The 20,711-nt window shown below is 40.5% G+C and overlaps 1 protein-coding gene across 5 annotated transcripts in view; it reads right to left on the bottom strand.

Annotated features, from left to right (window-relative positions):
- MGAT5 (alpha-1,6-mannosylglycoprotein 6-beta-N-acetylglucosaminyltransferase) overlaps positions 1-20,711 on the bottom strand; it is a 235,612-nt gene that overhangs the window by 147,426 nt on the left and 67,475 nt on the right. For all 5 annotated transcript variants that reach the window (XM_073305297.2, XM_073305301.2, XM_073305300.2 and 2 more), the window contains one exon: positions 2,718-3,114. In XM_073305297.2, coding sequence (XP_073161398.1) covers positions 2,718-2,958 — 241 coding nt within the window. In that variant the 5' untranslated portion in view covers positions 2,959-3,114. The remainder of the gene's footprint in view (positions 1-2,717; positions 3,115-20,711) is intronic.

The following is a 20,711-nucleotide window of genomic DNA, read 5'->3' as shown; positions in this document are numbered from 1 at the left end:
TCTTATGTCCTTAAATAGTGTCATTATGATACTTTCTGTTTTATTAGCTCTCTTTCCTAATGGTTCCTAACATTGTTAGTTTTTTTTGACGGCCAGTACACACTGAGCAGATGTTTTCAGCGAACTATCCAGGACGAATCCAAGATCTCTTTCTTGAGTGGTAACAGCTAATTTAGACCCCTTCACTTTGTAAGTTTAGGTGGGATTATTTTTCCACTGTGTATTACTTTGCATTGATCAGCACTGAATTTCATCTGCCATTTTGTTGTAGAAGTGGCAAGAGGTGTCCTCCTCTCCCCGCTGTGGGAGTGGGTGAAGGCATAGGCACCAGCAGCCAAGCTCCCCCCTTCTTGCCTCCTTCTCCCCCTTCCTCCAGCATGCTGCATCCCAGCTCCTCCCCTTCTCTCCCAGCGCTTTCCGCCTTCCAACAGCTGTTTGGCAGCACTTAGGACTTTCTGGGAGGGAGGGGGAGGAGCAGGGATGCCATGCGCTCAGGGGAGGAGGCAGAGAAGAGGCAGGGTGGAGGGGGGACTTGGGAAAAAGGGGTGGAATGGGGGCAGGGCTGGGAACATTGGGGAAGGGGTGGGGCGAGGGCAGTGAGGGGGGTGGGAAGAGGCGGGGCCAGGGGGTGCAGGGGTCGAGCACCCACGGGGAAGTCGGCGCCTATGTGTGAAGCACTAGTCTGAGGACAGCCCCACCCGACAAAAAATGCAGCTGCCAAGGCACCCAAGCCTGCTTTCTTAGCCAATGAGGGTAATGATCACAACTCTAATGATGGGTCCCTTCCACCTCCCAATACAATGTCATGGAAGCAAGCTTCAGAACCATTGTTGGATGAGTGTACCATATGACATTGAAGCATCACCATATCAATAAAAGGTTTTTCTTTTCTCCACCAAAGCAAAATAAGTAATTTACTGGCCGGGTATAGAACTTTGGGCTTTTCCCATAAACAGAATTACTTCCCTGAATTAAGCTGGGTCTATGTGCGGGGTCATACCAGATATTGGCACATTCACACACTTTCTCCAGCCCAGTGTTGCTGAATGTTGGGGCAATATATACGGGATCTAGCTCTGTTGTTTGCATCCTCTCCAGTATGAGCCCAGCTGCTGTAACTTCATATTTATCATCATATCACAGAATGATACATTCTGGTGATCATTTTTAAGGTGTTTCTAAGACAACATTTCTTTGCAATTCTTAGGCATGTTTCAAACTCCAGCACCTTCCTGTTGTATCACTGAGACTTTTCCATGTGTATTCTCAGTTCTGAGTTTTCCAAGGTTTTATACATTCTCCAATTCATCTTTCAACAAAAAAGAATAATGTAAACTGAAACCAGACCATTTTGAGAAGAATCTCTCTGGCAAGGCTGAAGAACAAACTTTGGTTCTTAGCCAGTGGAAAGGCTGGAACCGCTTTGGTCACTGCCAGCTATTAATAATCTTAGCTTGGAATTTTTCTGTAAGACTAGAAAAAAAACTGACGCATCCCATTCAAACCACAGAGGCAGAGCTGTCCCTGAATATAGAAAGTGCAGACTAAACTAGGAGATCGTAATGTAGTTGTGAGAGAATGATTGTAGTCTGTAGACTTGATTGTTCCTATTGATGACTGGTTATATTCTGTCTGCTGGACAGATTGTGACCAGAAAACCCATTAACCTTAATTAGTTCAGAAAATTATTTTAAAACAGAATCAATGTAGTGCTGAAGTTTCCATTATAAAGGCAAATGTTTACTGCTTAACTTGAATACAAATATTACAGTTACAGAATAAAATGGTGCATTTCCCTCCACAACCATACATTCTTAACGGTAATTGTACAGTTCCACTGAGGAAAGTGAAGGCTGGATTTGGGGGATTTTAAGTATGGATTCAGCACCACAGAACCCTACTCTGCTGGGGCTTTGAGCCCTAGAGGCTTAAGAGACAGGACTGGTAGATCAGTAATTAAGACCACGGAAGAGAATGACCAGTGGACTGAAGAAGCCACAGGACACTATTTCAACCTACAGCAGAATGGTTCTACTGCTCCTCCACACCTTGTGGGTGGAGGATTTCCTCCCGCTGTCCATGGGGAGATTACCAGTATACAGCTTGGTCAATTGGGCTGCATTATGAGGTCAGTTTTTTAAGCCATAATTAATGTTGAGAAAATAAATTACCGCATATACTCGTTCATAAACCGAATATTTTTGGTAAAAAAGTGATGCATCAAAGAGCGGAGGTCAGCTTATAAACAGGTCTACACCAAACTTTCATGATTTTAAACTATGAAATCATTGAATTGAATATCTAATACATAATCATTTTGTTTACCTGGAGTGTCTGCAGGCATGGAGCCCCTCAGTTCCCTGTGGCCGTGGTTCACCGTTCCCAGCCAATGGGAGCTGCAGGAAATGGCGCTTCCCGCAGCTCCCATTGGCTGGGAACAGCGAACCGCGGCCACAGGGATCTGAGGGGCTCCATGTCTATGAACGCTCCAGGTAAACAAAATGTTCCGACCTGCCAGCGGGCCTGGGAGCCAAAAAGTTTGCCAACCTCTGAAATATAGGGTCGGCTTATGAAAGGGTCATACAGTTTTTACTATTTTTACCTACCCTTCGGGGGGGAGGGTTGGCTTATAAACGAATGGGCTAATGAACAAGTATATATGGTAATTAACCAGCATTTTCGAGAAAGCTTCTAGGTATTCTAGAATATGCACTCACCATATGCTGTCATCGTCCCAACATAAGGCCCATCAACCACATTTCTATTTTCTTCTGCCAATGCTTTGATATATCTTTTGCTGAGATCCAATATTTGCTCACGAAGGACTGAACTGCTTTCATGTTGAGTTCGCTGTTGAATAGTAAAATGCAGAAGCATCATTCCCCAAATAAAGCCAAAAGTCACCAGAAAAAACCCAAGTTTCTGAGAAGAGAGTTTCCACGGAGTAAAGAACGCCATGGCTTCCCAACAGCTTCACAATCACTGCACGGGTTCTTAAAGCAAGAAACCAAGGAGCAAATGCATGGTCCAGGTATGTAAAGATCACAATGCAGGAATCAGTCTCACTCTGGTGCATTAGTCAGTGTATTTCCTCCTTTCAGTTCCATCCTGCTGCTGCCAAAACAAAGGGAAAAAAGCACATGGTCACCATAAAGTACTAGAGAATCTTCAAACTGTATTTTGTTTGTATTTTAACTTTTGCAAAATATGAGTAGAAAACATGTTTTCTTTATACATTTTTAATTTGTTATACTTTACAATATGAATCAGAGCAGGAACAAGCTGGGAAAAGATTTGGAAAGAGAACAAGTATAAAAAAATTAAATGTATGTTAACCAGCATAGAACACCTTTGAAAATTTGGACCAAATTCAATTCTTTAAAAAAAGTTTCCAATCTGAATTTCAAGGAAAAGGTATTTCAGTGTAATGGGTGAATGAAGATCTTATCTTGCCAATATAGTGGATTTAAAACAATCCTACCATCATTCTTTTCTCAGAGAACAAGTAATTTTAGCTGGCAGTGACGGTGCTATTCGTTTCTGGCAAGAACTAGGGCATATGGCTAGATAGGTGATCAGGAAAGTGGATTCTCTCAAGGGAAAGGGGAAATAAGTGTTCTGCATTATTTAAGCAAACGCAAGCTCTCCTGGCTTACATTACAAGTATTCAGAGGATTGGAAGAATCTCTTATTGTTCTTGTGTGGCCTCTGTGACATGTGTCACAGAGGAATAGCTTCAAAGTTATTTCATAATAAGTAAGAGTTCAATGAGCACATTTCTGTGCCACACTTATGAATATAAATATATCTGAACTGTCACACTACACCTTTTCTCTTTTAAAATGCTCTCACTGTTCTAATTTCAGCATATGCAATTTCAGCAAAGAGTTAGTATCTGACTATCTAAAAATCAAGTAGTGGCTCCATCTTTGCATAATACACTCAATAAAACCTAGCTAACGCCCAATTTTTTGAACGTATTTGTTAATATTAAACAGAACAAGGAAAGCTTACTTAGGAAGTTTCAAGTCAGGTTTTTTAGCATAAAACACTGTAAAAAGGAGAAATACTAAAAGGAAATTAAGTGTAACCTATCATTTAAAAACACGGATTTAGTAAAGCATTATCCTTTTAACTTTATAATGTTCCCAGCAGGAGTATAGAACACACAATGGGTTCTCTTTCTATTTTGTACTTGCACAGATAATGTAGATGTTGCCTGTTTTAATACAGTAACTACAGATATGCCTGCTAGCACTACTGAACATACTTATCGACACATCAAAAATTCTATCAGAAGCCTTGCTTTTGGTAGAATTAACCACTCCTTAGAGGAAAACTGCCACCTTGGGCCAGAATATAGTACAAAAAAGTCTTGTGCATGCACTTTCATTACTGCAATACAGTTAGTCCAAAGATCATTATGTACCAAAGTGAGTTATTCTGTGTCTATATTTTACTTTAATTCCTCTATTGCTGAAAAGTTCCATTTATAGTTTTGCTTTGTACCCATGCTAGCTTTGAAAAGGGCGGGTGTGAGAAAAATGGAAATTGTTTGTATTTGATTTCACTATAGATAATGTAGCATACCCTTGGTTAGGTATGCTTCAGAAACCCATACAGAAGGAAGTAAATTGTTTTATGAGTGCTCTCTCCACAAGCCTAGGTAGGCTAACACATTTCCTGGTGATCGCACTGGGTAAGTTCAATTCTTTCTGTTTAATTCTATTCTGGGAACCTTTTTTCCAATCACCTATATTAGAAAATGCATGGATTTAAAGTTTGACCATTCTCTTGTAATATCCAAGTGTGAAAATGCTGGAAATTCAATATGTAAAAACAACTCTGTGATTTGAAATCAAAGACATCCAAGACACTAACTCCCCCAATGAACTGAAATTACATATAAAAGTTGTCAGCCCTATATCAATACGATCTTTAACCATTACAATTATATTATTTCTTTCCATAATTATACTGTGCTTCAAGATGAAACAAGAGTAACCAAAATGCATGGCATAAATGACGTTGTGACATTGCGCTCCATATGATTTTATGAAAATATGCTCATGAGTAAGAATATAATATAACTGGAATACGCTTCATGCAAAAGGTCTCTTGTACGGTATCATTACAAAGCTTATAATCTACTGAGTATGGTCATCCTATTTGTATAAATATATCATTCTTGTATCTGAAACTAGAAATATAAAATGTAACTGAGGTCCTATTGTAATTGTGCAAAGTGTGGGCTATTAATGATGGTTTGGAATCTTGATGGCTGCCATCAACTAGGACAATTGATTGTAAATGGCTGTTTACTTGTAAGCCTTCCTGTGAGTCAGGCCAGGAAGAATGAAGGCTTGGGGTCTCACAGGACATGTGACCATGTCACCTGGTACTGGAATCCACCTTAAACCTGGTGTTTTTCCATTTAGGAGGAGGGCTGGGGACCCAGAGAGACAAAAGATTTCCACCTTGTGCCAAAGCTACATAAGAGGGTGGAACAGAACAAAGAGGGCTGCAGTCATGAGAAATCCCCAAGCTACCACCTGCGCTGGAACAAGGACTGTACTAGGGGGAAAGGATTGGGCCCAGACTAAAGGGAGGCTAGTCTGTGAAAGAAGCTTATTGGAAAATCTGAGGGTTAGATTTACCTGTATTCAGTTTCTTAAAGGTATTAGACTTAAACTTAGGTGTTTTGTTTTATTTTGCTTGGTAACTTACTTTGTTCTAAGAAAAGGAGTACTTGTGGCACCTTAGAGACTAACAAATTTATTTGAGCATAAGCTTTCGTGAGCTACAGCTCACTTCATTGGATGAAGTGAGCTGTAGCTCACGACAGTTTATCCTCAAATAAATTTGTTAGTCTCTAAGGTGCCACAAGTACTCCTTTTCTTTTTGCGGATACAGACTAACATGGCTGCTACTCTGAAACCTTACTTTGTTCTGTCTGTTATCACTTGGAACCACTTAAATCCTACTTTTTATACTTAATAAAATCAGTTTTGCTTATTAATTAACCCAGAGTAAGCAATTAATACCTGGGGGAGCAAACAGCTGGGCATATCTCTCTATCAGTGTTATAGAGGGCAGACAATTTATGAGTTTACCCTGTATAAGCTTTATACAGAGTAAAACGGATTTTTTGGGGGTTTGGATCCCACTGGGAGTTGGAGACAGGAACACTTGCTAAGCTGTTTTCAGTTAAGTCTGCAGCTTTCGGGGCATAGTTCAGACCCTGCATCTGTGTTGCAGTAGTTTACCGTATCTGGCTCAACAAGGCAGGGTTCTGAAGTCCCAAGCTAGCAGGGAAGATGGGCTCAGATGTAGTCTCAGCACATCAAGTGACAGTCCGAAGGGGGTCTCTGTGACCAAACCCATCACAGAGGTGCTATAAGGTTTTTACTGATGTTTGTTTAGGGTAGAGGTTCGCAAATTATGGGGTGCAGCCCCGTGCGGGGGTTGATCAGGTTATCAGGGGCATGGAGACCTGATGGGGCCATACTGAGAGGCTGGAGTCAGGAGAGGGCTCTGCCCATCAGGGGAAACCGACAGGACTCTGTGCAGGTGGTCTTGGCTGCCAGGCTCCCTGCATGCCTCATTCCCCCACTGTTGCAGCTGCCATCAATCAGCAGTTATGTTCCTCTGATGGGAATGTTGGCAAAGACTTGGAGCAAGGAACAGAAGGCTACACGCCAAGAATACTGAACCCCTCCCCTTACCAGGCAGTGCCCCTTCCTGACCCTTCAGTGCAGCTCCAGGGACAGAGCCTACACAGGGAAAGCAGATGGGGCCAAGCTCAAGCTCTGGCTAGATAAAATTTATACTAACCAAAAAAATCAATGTGAAAATTGCCATTTTCACAGAAAATGTTAACACTGTCAATTTTTGAAGGCATTAGAATTTTTCTTGGACTTAAAACAAACACATATAATAGACTGTCTCTTGCAGATTTGTGTTTTGAATACGATAGGAAGAAAATGAATGTAATGGAATCCAGTGAAGATCATGAGCTGAACTGAAGTATGCATAACAAATATTAGTTAAAATTTTCAGGAAAAAGATTACAGGGCTCTGATTGGGGGAGGAAAAAAGACTACCCTATTCTCCCATCATCTTCCACACACCCAACCTCCTTCACATGACTAGGAACAAGATGAATGATCCAGCTTCCACAGTCTAAGTAAAAGTAGCCACCCTAGACAACTACTCAATCATTTAGTCTACTAATTCTTAGTTCAGAAATTCTAATGTCTAGGAGCTTGATGAATACCCAGAATCCTATAGCCAAGTGATCTTTAGTTTCATAGTACTACTGGTGTATATGAGGATTTAAATACACGTATGAAGACAAGTTCTCTGCTCCAAAGAGCTTGAAATTTAATTTAGGGCCTTGACTCTGCAAACACTATGCAAAGACTTCAATAGGACTTCTCAGTGTGTGAAGCTCAGCACGTGCATAAGTCTTGCCAGGATAGGGGCCTAAACTGTCAACACACAGAGACCAGCAGAGCACTTTGGAGTTCAGAAACCAGGTATACAGCATAAAACAGATTTTTGTAGTATTGTTCTGGTCGAGAGCCGTGAAAGTAAGTAAAACTGAACTCGGACACAGTTAAAACACACCAACACACAATTTCCTATCTTAAGCTACTTTGAATGGTTGCCTATGTACTTTGAGGTGTCTGGTGACCTTAGAGAACCCCTCTTTATGCACAGTAACATGAGCTAAACAATCACCAGGTTTAAATAGGTTGGGACTGGTAGCATGATATTTTTAGTGAGGCCTCAAATCAGGAATTCTCTCCTCCACAGTTTAACAGAACCTGAATTAGTTTATTAGAATGCTTCAAAATCTATTTTCCCCAAAACTCATCATGTCTTGAGTCTTGTTTGAGTGGGATGAGAGGGACTTTAGATGGTAGACATTGTTCCACATGTGTATTTTGTACATGTCTCTAGAGTAAGTGATAGGCAAAACAAAAGTAAAAAAAATCTGGTCTCTGATTTGGCTCACAGATGTGGGGATCCAACTACTTTAGATGGGACTGAACCACAATCTAAAATAGCAAATACTGCATTGAGTACTGTACAGAAGTAGATTTGATGTAAAAGCACTTGAGAATTGTATCTGAGCAGAATTATCTTTAGATAAGGCTCTGAAAATAGCTGATGGGCCAAACAAAGCAGAGCATATGAAAAACTATGTGAATACTCTGCTGGAAATAGCCAGGAATGTGTGTTACCTATGTGTTCCAATGAAAAAAGAAGCTCTTTATTTAAGAGCAATTTGAAATGCATCTCTTTAAGCAAAAATGGTAAGTTACATCACCTCAACTAAAATCGACACCCAGGTTATACAAGTTTTTCGTGTTTCTGAAGTTATTTTCATAAAAAGAAGTTCATGATAATTGCAACACCACATACAATTTGGGTCAGAATCATCTTCAGTAATTAAGAAAATAGCAAGCCCTTTTTCTACTGAATTCATCACTCTGATATGAGACTGCCAGTTTCTGATATTTCATGCCGGTAGGAGAAAAAAATTTAACAATTCTTAAAAAAACAACAACAACAAAACCCCCAAACCCCCCCCCCATGAAACAAGCAATGCCCCCTCCCCCCAAATTTTTTCAATGAAACACACAGTCCAGTTATAAAAGGCATAGTGGTCCCCTACTCGCTACACTGGAGTATTTGGTAAAAAGAACCCCACCAGTTTATTTAGACTAAGGGTACGTCTACACCATGAGTGCTATGCAGCAGAGCTGCAGCTATGTCATGTTTTCCCTGTAGAGTGGATGCTTCTTACATCAGTGAAAGGGGTTTTTCCACTGATGTAGGTAATCCACCTACCGAAGAAACAGTAGCTAAGTTGATGGAAGAATTCTTCCGTCGGCCTAGCCATGTCTAGGCTGACTTACCTACATTGCTAGGTGATGTGAATTTTTCATACTCCAAGCAAAATAGCTACAATAATCTAAATTTTAAGAGTAGACCAGGGCTAAATTATTCAAAGCAAAGACTCTGTCTTTCTTCTATAAAGTGCCCTACAAACATATGGTGCTATTTCTATGTTAAATAATAAATGGCATGCCTTACTCAGCATTCTAAACCATCTAATTGACATTGTAGCGTACAAAGCTACAAAGAGTACATCTACACAGCAAAAGCTGAGCACTAGTGTAGTTGCCTGAGCTAGCGCGGGTAACAACGGCAGTTAAGACAATGCAGCACAGATAGTGCAAGCGTGGCACGGTCCCCATATAGGAGCAAGGCACTGTGCTATCATGTCTGCTATTGTTACCCATGCTAGCTGGATTCAAGCTAGCTAGCATAGGCTAGCCCATGAGTTTTTGCTGTGTAGATATACCTTCAAGTAGCAGTGAGATCTGCAGACCCAGACTGATTCAGTTTTTATATTGAAAAATGCATATTAATTTAAATTCCTTGCTATCAAATATCCAAGGTTAAAAAAATTTCTTTCATGCACTCTGATGCAGAGAGGTGGGAAAAACCTTTTGCACTTCCATCCAAATATTGTAATAAATAATTCTGCATTAAAACAAAGGCTGACCTGATACGTATTCACTTCAGGGTTTCATGCTTCCCTATTTACATTAATCCTTGTTTCTTTTGAAATAAAGGTTATATATCGCACAGTCTGAAATTTATGTCCATTCAGATTTTTTAAATACTGTAAATTCAGTTTGAACTACTGTGTCATCTAACTCACTACTTTGCATACAAGTACCACTGCTTATATGGACATTAGCTTAGACTAGTATGCATGATTGTACAACACATGTGTTGAGAAGGTCAAGCAGAATGGGCTGTTTTGATTTGTTAAACAATACTGAGATAAGATTTAACAGCCAAAATATCATGTAAACATTAATTCTTGTTCTGCTGCAAAGTTTCATACAGATTGATTACACGTACTATAGCATGTATCTTATTAAAAACAAAATCTGTTGCAGAAGAGTTACAGAAGTTTAGGGTTTGTTTTTTTTTTCCAAACATATATATATTCGTGACATTTTCTTTCCAGTCTGTACTAATAAGAGGTCAGGTGGTAACAGAAGTTTGGGACAGTGTTGCTCCACAGTCTCAGTTCAAGGTATGGTTCAGTAGTTCTATGAATCAGTGATGGACTTGCAATTATGGAGCGCTGGAAAGCAGCATACTTAGCACATATAACTCATAACTAATCAAATGTGTACTCTCAAAATGACAGATCTAGGATCTCCATGCAAATATTTTCCAGAATCTAGGATCTTTTTTAAAAATGGAAAACACTACATTTCTCTGTTTGTATTGTTTCTGCAATATGCAGCAATACACTACTGTGCTATGGAGTCTGCAGTCCAGACTGACACTGAAACTACCACCACCTCCATTCAGATGGATAGGCTGCTAATGTGGATGCTGGATTATGATCATTTAAAGGCCAACCCTATCAAAAGCATTCCAAATACACCAGACACACACGCAGTAAAACTCCAGTGTGAGTGGACACATCTGGCACAACCCAACATTCCACAGAAAAGTGATGCCAGGACTCATGCTCTACGCTTCAGGCAGTGGACGAACCCATTTAAAGAGATGCATACGTGTGCACTCATGTAAATTCTCAGCATTATAAAGCTAACCGAGATAGATAGCTCTAGTACTAGTGACGCATGTAAGTAAGGGCAAAAATTCCACCTAAAATATACACACATTAAACTTTACCAGTAATGCTAACTTTTACCTCACAGTAGATGGTCTGCTGCATATCAGATAGTGTTGGTATGTTCAGATCAACCCATGAAAAGCAAATTAATAGCAGGGTATTTCAGCCTACATCCCACCTAGTTTTCACAGAGTTGGCTAATCTCTATTCAGAAACAGCTTTAAGTCTCAGTTACAGTTTTTTCAGCTAGTTTGTTCAGACTGATTTTCCCTTGCTTTCTCTAATTTCTTGTATGGCTTCAGACAACATGTAATTCTTGTTTTCTTTCTATCTCCCCTGTTTATAGGCACAGCATTACTGGTGAGGTGGGTTACTGACTTGCTCCGTGTGGTCATTTTACACAGTTAATTAAATTTAAATAATGGAACTGTTAATGAGAGGGACAAAAAAGGCAGTTCACTTTAGAATTATGTTCAGCAGCCGTTTCTCTTCGAATGGAGGTGACTGCATAGAGATCCACTGAAAACCTAATGGAAGAGCACAGAAAAACAGACATGAAGAAACGCTAGATTCTAAGAAAAAGGTTCTACTTTATATGAACATATTGTCTATTGTTGGGCAGTTTGCAACGCCACAAACCTTTCCCATACACAATATATATAGTACCAAAATGTCTGATGTTATATCTGAATAACTAATGGAAACTAGGGAATGCCTATAGGGTTACAAAACGCATGCATACACATAAACAAGATTTTTTTTTTAACGTGTTTTTCTGCAATTGTTTTTTACTTGCTATTCGGCAACTGTTACACCAACATCTAAACCATCATGGTTCAGAAAGTGTTTGTCCATTCATGAGTTCTTTGAAATTTCTCCTATTTGTGGGAGACGGACGGAGGGGGGCAGTTATACCAGCCAGAGTGCAAAAAATTCTTAGTTTCTATTGGTTGCCTCCTGCTTGCTTCACACAGAAGGAAATGTCTATGCATCAGGCAATGATAGCAGCAACCAAGTCACAGAAAGATGCAAAATGGAACTTTAAGTATTAATTATCAATCCTGTCTACATTTTAATGCCTCAGTCACATCATCCTCTTCCCATTTATCAACATGGTAATTTACAATGGTCAAAGAGAAGCAGAGTACCTAGTGCTTCCCAGACTAGAATATTTGTAGCCAACACCCATCTAATGTGAGATCTATACAACAAATACAGCCAGGTCCAAAGCTCACTGAAATCAGTGGGAAGGCTCCCATGACTTCAGTGGGCTTTGAATTAGCCCATAATGAACCTTTTAGTTTCCTTAAAATGGTTTGGTAAATTTACATCTTAAAAATTCAATTTAAAACGTTTCCCACTTTTCACATCTGAAGCAGACAATCTGATAAAATGCAAAACTCACCACAGCTAGCAAGAAGACAGATGCTCTTTGGAGAAAACAGTGCATTTACTGCAAACACCAGTAAGCAAACAAAAGATATGCAGATAGCAACTTACAACTGTGTCAACCCATGCACAGTGCCTACTGTCTTAGCCTGAAGGAGTCGCCCTTCAGATCACCTCACAGAGAGAAAGCTATGCGATAATGAGTTAACTCATTCAGTAACTTCTTTTACCCGTTATTAAAAGCACATTTCAGAATTTAAATTGCTTAACACATAAAATAAATACACAAAGCAGTTACCTTAAGGTAAGAAGTAAGGAATTCTTGAAAGACATTTTTGTCCTCTTTCCTGCTCCTCCCGCCCCCTTTTTTTTTTTTAAACAAAATGCTCTCGTCCCTCTCCTAACCCTCAACTACACCTGAAGTGGGGCACAGAATAACCACCTCTAGATGCAAGTCAACACAGCGAGAGAAGAATGATGCCAGGTTGACAGCTGATGCAGGACAGACGGACTGAGGGAGATTAGAAGTAAAAATATTTTTTTTCTTTTCTTTTTAAGGACGAAAGTGTAGGGGAAATTGAGGTCATGGGGAGAAGAGCAGCCTTTGGTGAGATGCCATTAAAAAAACACAACCACTTTTTGCCTTGAACAAGCAGCCTACCTTCATCATTTGTCAACAGGATGCGTGGCAACCCAAAGATTTTTTGTGAAAGTCCCTGACTGGAAAGATTTCAAAATACTTAGTACAGTTTCCTACCAAGCATACCACATTATGAAGCTTAGCTACACAGAAATGGGCAGCAGCAGATGCACCTCTCTTCATGCTAGTGACCTATTTATTTGTCATCCAATTTTGTGATGCCAGGAGAGACTAAAACAGTAACAATCCCTCCCCCAGAGGTTTTTTGTTTTTCGGGGGGTTTTTTTGTAACTACAAATCTCACTCTGATGCAAATCAGAAGTTTTGTTGTCCTAAAAAATGAACACAGCAAAGTAAATCTTGGATGCAAGGTGTTCGGATCATTACTCTTCAGTGTGCTTGTCCTGAGTAGGTTCAACATAAATACCCTTCCCCATTATCCCAACTAAAAAATAGGCAACTCATTTACCAATTCAGCACCCCCAGCTCTTCTCTTCCTTTTATCTTCTTAAAAGATTTCTGAAAAAACACCAATGGGGCAGAGCTCCTACCTTCTACATTTATTCTGTACTTTATTATATCCACTGTACCTTTAAACTGTAAGTTATTTGGAATAGGATCTACTGTACTGCCTTGTGCAAGCTAATCATACCAAGTTATAAACAAATAACTCAGACTCGCTGCAACCTATGATTTCAGCATACATAATCAATTATTGAAGGGTGTGCCCATAATCAGAGTAAACTTTTCATCAGAAGAAAATGCAAAATACGCTAGAAAATTAATGTTCTGGAATTATGCTCTGGGACAACACTTTGTCTCACTATCTGCTTCCTATCCACTATTCTCTATCCACTCTGGGCTCTGCGCTCTATCCACTATTCTGAAGCTCATGGAAGCTACATTCCCCTTTATGGAAAAGAGAAATCTGTTGTGCTAGCCAGTTAGGACTGCTGAATAAGTATAACAAGATGACCCAACAATAAAACAGATGCCCAGCCAGGTGACTCCAAGCCCATACTTCTTCAGAGCTTCTAATGCAGACGAGGCTTGGAAAGACAATGATCTGATAGTAAAGAGATGTTGCAGAACAAGTACATATGGCCCCACTGATCCTGTTTTTAATACTTAGGGGTTTATTTATCTGTAGCAAAGTAGCAATGACAGCCATAACAGCATTCAGAACATCACCACAGGTTAGTCTGATTCGTGAGTCCAAGCATCAAAAGGAAATCAGTGGTACTGCAGTGCATTCCAAGCCTGGCAGTAATAGTGTGATTTTGAAGTTAAGAGAACCAGACGAGATTAAAAGACACCGAAGGTAGAGGTCAGAGCTGTGGAGAAGGATAATACAGAAATATGTAAGAACTTGAAAACCAGTGAGGGGCACATTAATGCCATTGTTTGAGATAACATACAGCTTAGTTTTCTTTAAACCAAAGCTCCAGGGAAAAATGCTGGAAGTAAAAATGTGTGATTACTCAAGTTTCCTGCTGATTCTGTCACAAATCTACTTAAGGTGACTCAAGTTAAACACTGAAATGGCTTTATACATTTAGACAGAAGCACAGAAGAGTGACAAAAAACATCCCAGAATGGAAAGAACCTTCTTTGACTGTTTCAGGTGTGAGGAATGAAGAATCCTAAGCAAATGCCAGAAGGTTAATAACCTTTCATCTTGTCACTGTCTCAAAATGCCTTTATTTGGGAAACTAGAAAAACACATTGAAATTAGAAAAGGAGTACTTGTGGCACCTTAGAGACTAACCAATTTATTTGAGCATGAGCTTTCGTGAGCTCACTTCATCGGATGCATACCGTGGAAACTGGAGAAGACATTATATACACACAGAGACCATGAAACAATACCTCCTCCCACCCCACTGTCCTGCTGGTAATAGCTTATCTAAAGTGATCATCAAGTTGGGCCATTTCCAGCACAAATCCAGGTTTTCTCACCCCCCGCCCCCCCCCCCCCCACAAACTCACTCTCTTGCTGGTCACAAATCCAGGCTCTCTCACCCCCCCTACTCCCCCAGGAACACACACACACACACACACACACACAAACTCACTCTCCTGCTGGCAATAGCTCATCCAAACTGACCACTCTCCAAGTTTAAATCCAAGTTTAACCAGAATGTCGGGGGGGGGGGGGGGGTAGGAAAAAACAAGGGGAAATAGGCTACCTTGCATAATGACTTAGCCACTCCCAGTCTCTATTCAAGCCTAAATTAATAGTATCCAATTTGCAAATGAATTCCAATTCAGCAGTTTCTCGCTGGAGTCTGGATTTGAAGTTTTTTTGTTGTAAGATAGTGACCTTCACGTCTGTGATTGCGTGACCAGAGAGATTGAAGTGTTCTCCGACTGGTTTATGAATGTTATAATTCTTGACATCTGATTTGTGTCCATTTATTCTTTTACGTAGAGACTGTCCAGCCTGACCAATGTAAATGGCAGAGGGGCATTGCTGGCACACGATGGCATATATCACATTGGTGGATGTGCAGGTGAACGAGTCTCTGATAGTGTGGCTGATGTGATTAGGCCCTGTGATGGTGTCCCCTGAATAGATATGTGGGCACAGTTGGCAACGGGCTTTGTTGCAAGGATAGGTTCCTGGGTTAGTGGTTCTGTTGTGTGGTATGTGGTTGTTGGTGAGTATTTGCTTCAGGTTGCGGGGCTGTCTGTAGGCAAGGACTGGCCTGTCTCCCAAGATTTGTGAGAGTGTTGGGTCATCCTTCAGGATAGGTTGTAGATCCTTAATAATGCGTTGGAGGGGTTTTAGTTGGGGGCTGAAGGTGACGGCTAGTGGCGTTCTGTTATGTTCTTTGTTAGGCCTGTCCGGTAGTAGGTGACTTCTGGGAACTCTTCTGGCTCTGTTTCTTCACTTCCGCAGGTGGGTATTGTAGTTGTAAGAAAGCTTGGAATTAGTGTTCATTCACAAACATTACATTCTCTTCCCAGTCCTGACAAGAGCTACTCAGATGAGATGATAGAAGATGGTGGGTCTGAAAGCTGATTTTCTTCAACATGGAATTTAAACCTCTCACATCCAGTAAAACTTCAAGGCCTGAGGTAGTAGTTTTTCAATGAAAAAGCAGAAGTGCTTTATGATATCTGATCTTTTAAAAAAAGCAAATCAAGAAATAGCTGATTCTTTGCCAGCAAGTCTACTCTGAAGAAAAGCTTGAGAGAGTCAATCAACATACAATTGGGAGAAAAGGTTTTCTCATAGTTTTTAAAGCAACACAGAAAACTCTACAAGAGTCATTTAGAAACGTGCTTGCTCATTTGCAAGCTATTTTATCCATTTTTAGTAAATTCAAAAGTGGGAGCAATGGATGAGGAACCTCATCAAGTTTCCAACATGGATGCTGATTACCACCCTTCCCCCTCACTTCCACACTGACAAAGGTTAGTTTCCATGCGAGTTATACAGTATAATTTATTTCAGATAATTCAGAAAGTAGAGTTTTATGGAAGGCATGCAGGTCTCATGATTTACAGCCCAATCCTAAAAGGTGAAGAGACTCTACAATTCCTAGAAAAGCGGTAACGATGAAGTTGATGCTTAGCCTTCCTCTAGGCTTAAAATTACCAAGATGTAACACTCAGGGGTGCAAATAATTCACATCCAAGGTGCCTTAGTTAAGCTGACCTGATCTAACCCCCAGCGCAGACGCAGCTTTCATTGATGTAGGAAGCACTATGGGTGCTACAGCAGCTTAACTACAGTTGTGCTCTTGTAGTACCCATACTGTAGACATGCCCTTAGTTAGCAATTCTGTTAGTTGGGGGAAAAAATCCACTCTCCCCAAGAGGGAATGGCTGTCCAGTGCTAGCTGTAATAAAGAGGAATGACCAAACTTATACATTTTATTTGTCTATCTGTAATAACTAAATACTGTAACTTATTATTTAATGTATTTTGTTACCCAAAGTAAGCTAGTTACTCTACATATGCACAGAGAAAGTGGAATTCACAGAGGAAGACAACGCACCACATGGAAGTTCTAAGACAGGGGTTGGCAAACTTTTTGGCCTGAGGGCCACATCTGGGTATGGAAATTGAGGAGTTCAGGGTGCAGGACAGGGCTCTGGGCTGGAGCAGGGGTGAGATGAGTGCTCCGGCTGGGGGTGCAAGCTCTGGGGTGGGGATGAGGGGTTGGGGGGGCAGGAGGGTGCTCCAGGTTGAAACTGAGGGGTTTGGAGGGTGGGAGAGTGATCAGGGCTGGGGTAGGGGGTTGGGGCCTGGGAGGGGGGCAGGCTCCAGGCAGCGCTTACCTCAAGCAGTTCCCGGAAGCAGCGTCATGTCCCCCCCTCTGGCTCATATGCAGAAGTGTGGCCAGGCTGCTCTGCACGTTGCCCTGTCTGCAGGCGCTGCCCCTGCAGCTCCCATTGGCTGCAGTTCCTGGCCAACAGGAGCTGTGGGGGCCAGACTTGGGCCGTGGGCAGCATGCGGAGCCCCCTGGCTGCCCCTACGCGTAGGAGCCAGAGGGGGGACATGGTGCTGCTTCTGGGAGTCAGGAAGAGCCATGGCATGCACAAAGCGGGGCGAACTCCCAACCCTGCTGCCCAGCTGGAGCGGGCCAAGCCCCAGAACTTGCTCCCAGCAGAAGCTTGAGGGATGGATCAAAACATCTGAAGGGCCAATGCAGCTCCTGGGCCATAGTTTGCCCACCCCTGGTCTAAGGTCACTAGAGTGTTCTATGCCTCAACCAGCCTGCTCTCATCTGTGCTTTACTCTCACTCCTATACAAAGAAAGACCCTCACTACATCTGGGCTAGACAAGGTGGAACTATATGCTAGGTGTCAACAACATACTGAAAGCACTTCAGCATGTCTCACTAACTCTCCTAACAGGCTCCCACATACACAGGATAAAGCACAAATCACCCTAGCACACACCACCCAAATGAGACCTCTTGGTAAAAGAGTAGTTACCACTTTCTGCATCCTATCCAAGAGGAAAGGAAAAAGCCACCCAAGGGCAGCTCTGTTCAACCCCCCAGGGACCACAGGCAAGTTAACAGCACCTCCCATTCCACGTTATCCCAGACCTCACATCTGCGTGGACAACTGATCTTTATTCCTTGCCAGAACGTCACTGACCAACAAAAGTAGTGCAATCCTTGACTTTACCCAGGCCAGAATCCAGACAGACTAAGGTCAGAAAAGACAGAGGTATTATTTTAGGTTCACGTGAAGCATGGTCTGTTTTGCAAGGAAGGACACAAACTTGCTGAAGCTGAGCACTATAATTCTGCATAACATTTTTATATTTTTACGTTTGTGTTACTCGGGCAACCTCCCTGGAACAGTCATACTGTATTCTCTTTGTTGAAAATATTTTTTTTAAAAAGATATAGTTAAAATTAAAGATAGCTGTGCCGGCACAACTAAAGAGACATACATGATGCAAACAGGTTTCAGAGTAGCAGCCGTGTTAGTCTGTATTCACAAAAAGAAAAGGAGTACTAGTGGCACCTTAGAGACTAACCAATTTATTTGAGCATAAGCTTTCATGAGCTACAGCTCACTCCCCATCCCCATCAATGAAACACACTTCACAAATAAGCACAATTCAAAGAAAAATTAAAAGTAACCAGCTTTTGAAAAACAAGATTTTTCCATAAAACCCTATAATTAGTCCAGTTTTAAAGCTCAAAAGCCAATGCGGTGGAACTCAGGCAAGCAACTGAGTCTTCCCCAACTGACAGGTTTCAGAGTAGCAGCCGTGTTAGTCTGTATCCACAAAAAGAAAAGCAGTACTTGTGGCACCTTAGAGACTAACAAATTTATTTGAGCATAAGCTTTCGTGATTGGTTGGGGATTGGTCCTGCTTTGAGCAGGGGGTTGGACTAGATGACCTCCTGAGGTCTCTTCCAACCCTGATATTCTATGATTCTAAGTACTCCTTTTCTTTTTTCCCCAACTGAAATATTTAAACTAAAATAAAGCCAAATTTTAAAAATCATGGGAAATGAACAATCCATATTTTAAATCAACTGTATATTACTGAGTCACAGAAAGAACAAAGCCTTTTTTAAAAAAATTCTCAGCTTAAACAAAGTCTTTTGTAGTGTTTTTTTTTTTTCTTGTTATGTGGGAAAGTTTTGACCCTGGGCCAGCATAAAAAATTTCTTCCTACAGATTTGTTCTTGGCAAGCATTTTGAATATAGTATATTTTTTGAGACTAGACAAACTAAATATAAGCACTACCTGAGAACGCACAGAATTGAATGGAATTAGAATTTCGGTAATTAAAGAAGAGTTTGCAAGCAACTGTGCTATAGCTTATTCCAGTCCTCACTTATTTCAGCATAGTTCTTTTCTCAAATTTTTTGAAGAGCTGACAATTAAAATTTGCCTCTGATTTAAATTTCAACGTTAGTCACAACTGTGTATGTCAGTTGCCTCTTTTAATACATATTTCCTTTACTGTATGTAAATTTTCATATTTATATGATATTATTAATATATCAATGTATAAGACCAAAGGATTAGCAAGTCATTTTGTCACCTACAAAAAGAGAAAAGAAATATTAGAAACCATCTCACACCATGCAATAGTATTTGTCTTATACCATCTTTGTAATGCCAGCTTGCAAAACTATAGGTAGGTAAGCATTTGCCAGGTGCTTATCCACCTCAGCTGATATGAATATTTTGTAGAATAATTTTGCTGGTTCAGCAATTGTGTTATTCTGACACTGCTCATCACTTTTCACTCTCAACTGTCAGATTTTCATAAATCAGTTATATCACTCCTATGACTTAAGAGATTTATTTTTGAAGGGCTTGCTGAAGTGAGATACATGTTGTTATATAGGATAATATAAAAATATCAGGAAATCTGTGACTACAGCTGTCACCATGCAACACATACCATGGCCACTCAGAACTCCATAGCAACAATAGGGACAGAACCCACACCCTTCTGCTACAAAAGCATAGGCCCAACTACCTGCATTAAAGGAAAATCTCACGTAGCTTTTAGTAATTATAGGGCCTGTCATCAACAGCTGATCAGTTCTGATTCCATCCAGCAGAAACCAGTGGTAAACACAGATTATTGGATTAGTTGCTCTCTAGTATCTTTTAGCAGATGTATTTTTTTAGGGCTGTCAAGCAACTAAAAAAATTAATTGCGCTATTAAAAAAATTAATCTCGATTAATCACACTGATAAACAATAACAGAATACCATTTATTTAAATATTTTTGGATGTTTTCTACATTTTCAAATATATTGATTCAATTACAACACAGAATACAAAGTGTATAGTGCTCACTTTAATTTATTTTTGATTACAAGTATTCGCACTGTAAAAAACCCAAAAGAAATAGTATTTTCAATTCACCTAATACAAGTACTACAGTGCAATCTCTATCATGAAAGCTGAACTTACAAATGTAGGATTATGTACAAAAAATAACTGCATTCAAAAATAAAACAATGTAAAACTTTAGAGCCTACAAGTCCACTCAGTCCTACTTCAGTCAATTGCTCAGACAAACAAGCGTGGTTACAATTTGCAGGAGATAATGCTGCCTGCTTCGTTTACAATGTCACCTGAAAGTGAGAACAGGTGATCACATGTCACTGTTGTAGCTGGCGTCGCAAGATATTTACGTGTCAGACACGCTAAAAATTCATATGTCCCTTCATACTTCAACCACCATTCCATAGGACATGCATCCATGCTGATGACAGTTTCTGCTAGATAACACTCTAAAGCAGAGCAGACCAAAACATGTTCATTTTCATCAACTGAGTCAGATGCTACCGGCAGAAGGTTGATTTTCTTTTTTGGTGGTTCGGGTTCTGTAGTTTCCACATCGGAGTGTTGCTCCTTTAAGACTTCTGAAAGCATGCTCCACACCCCATCCCTCTCAGATTTTGGACAGCACTTCAGATTCTTAAACCTTGGGTCGAATGCTGGAGCTATTTTTAAAAATCTCACATCGGTACCTTCTTTGTGTTTGGTCAAATC

The sequence above is a fragment of the Lepidochelys kempii genome, chromosome 11 (assembly GCF_965140285.1).
Source record: "Lepidochelys kempii isolate rLepKem1 chromosome 11, rLepKem1.hap1, whole genome shotgun sequence".
Taxonomy (NCBI): Eukaryota; Metazoa; Chordata; order Testudines; family Cheloniidae; genus Lepidochelys; species Lepidochelys kempii.
This window is presented reverse-complemented; position numbering and strand designations above follow the sequence as displayed.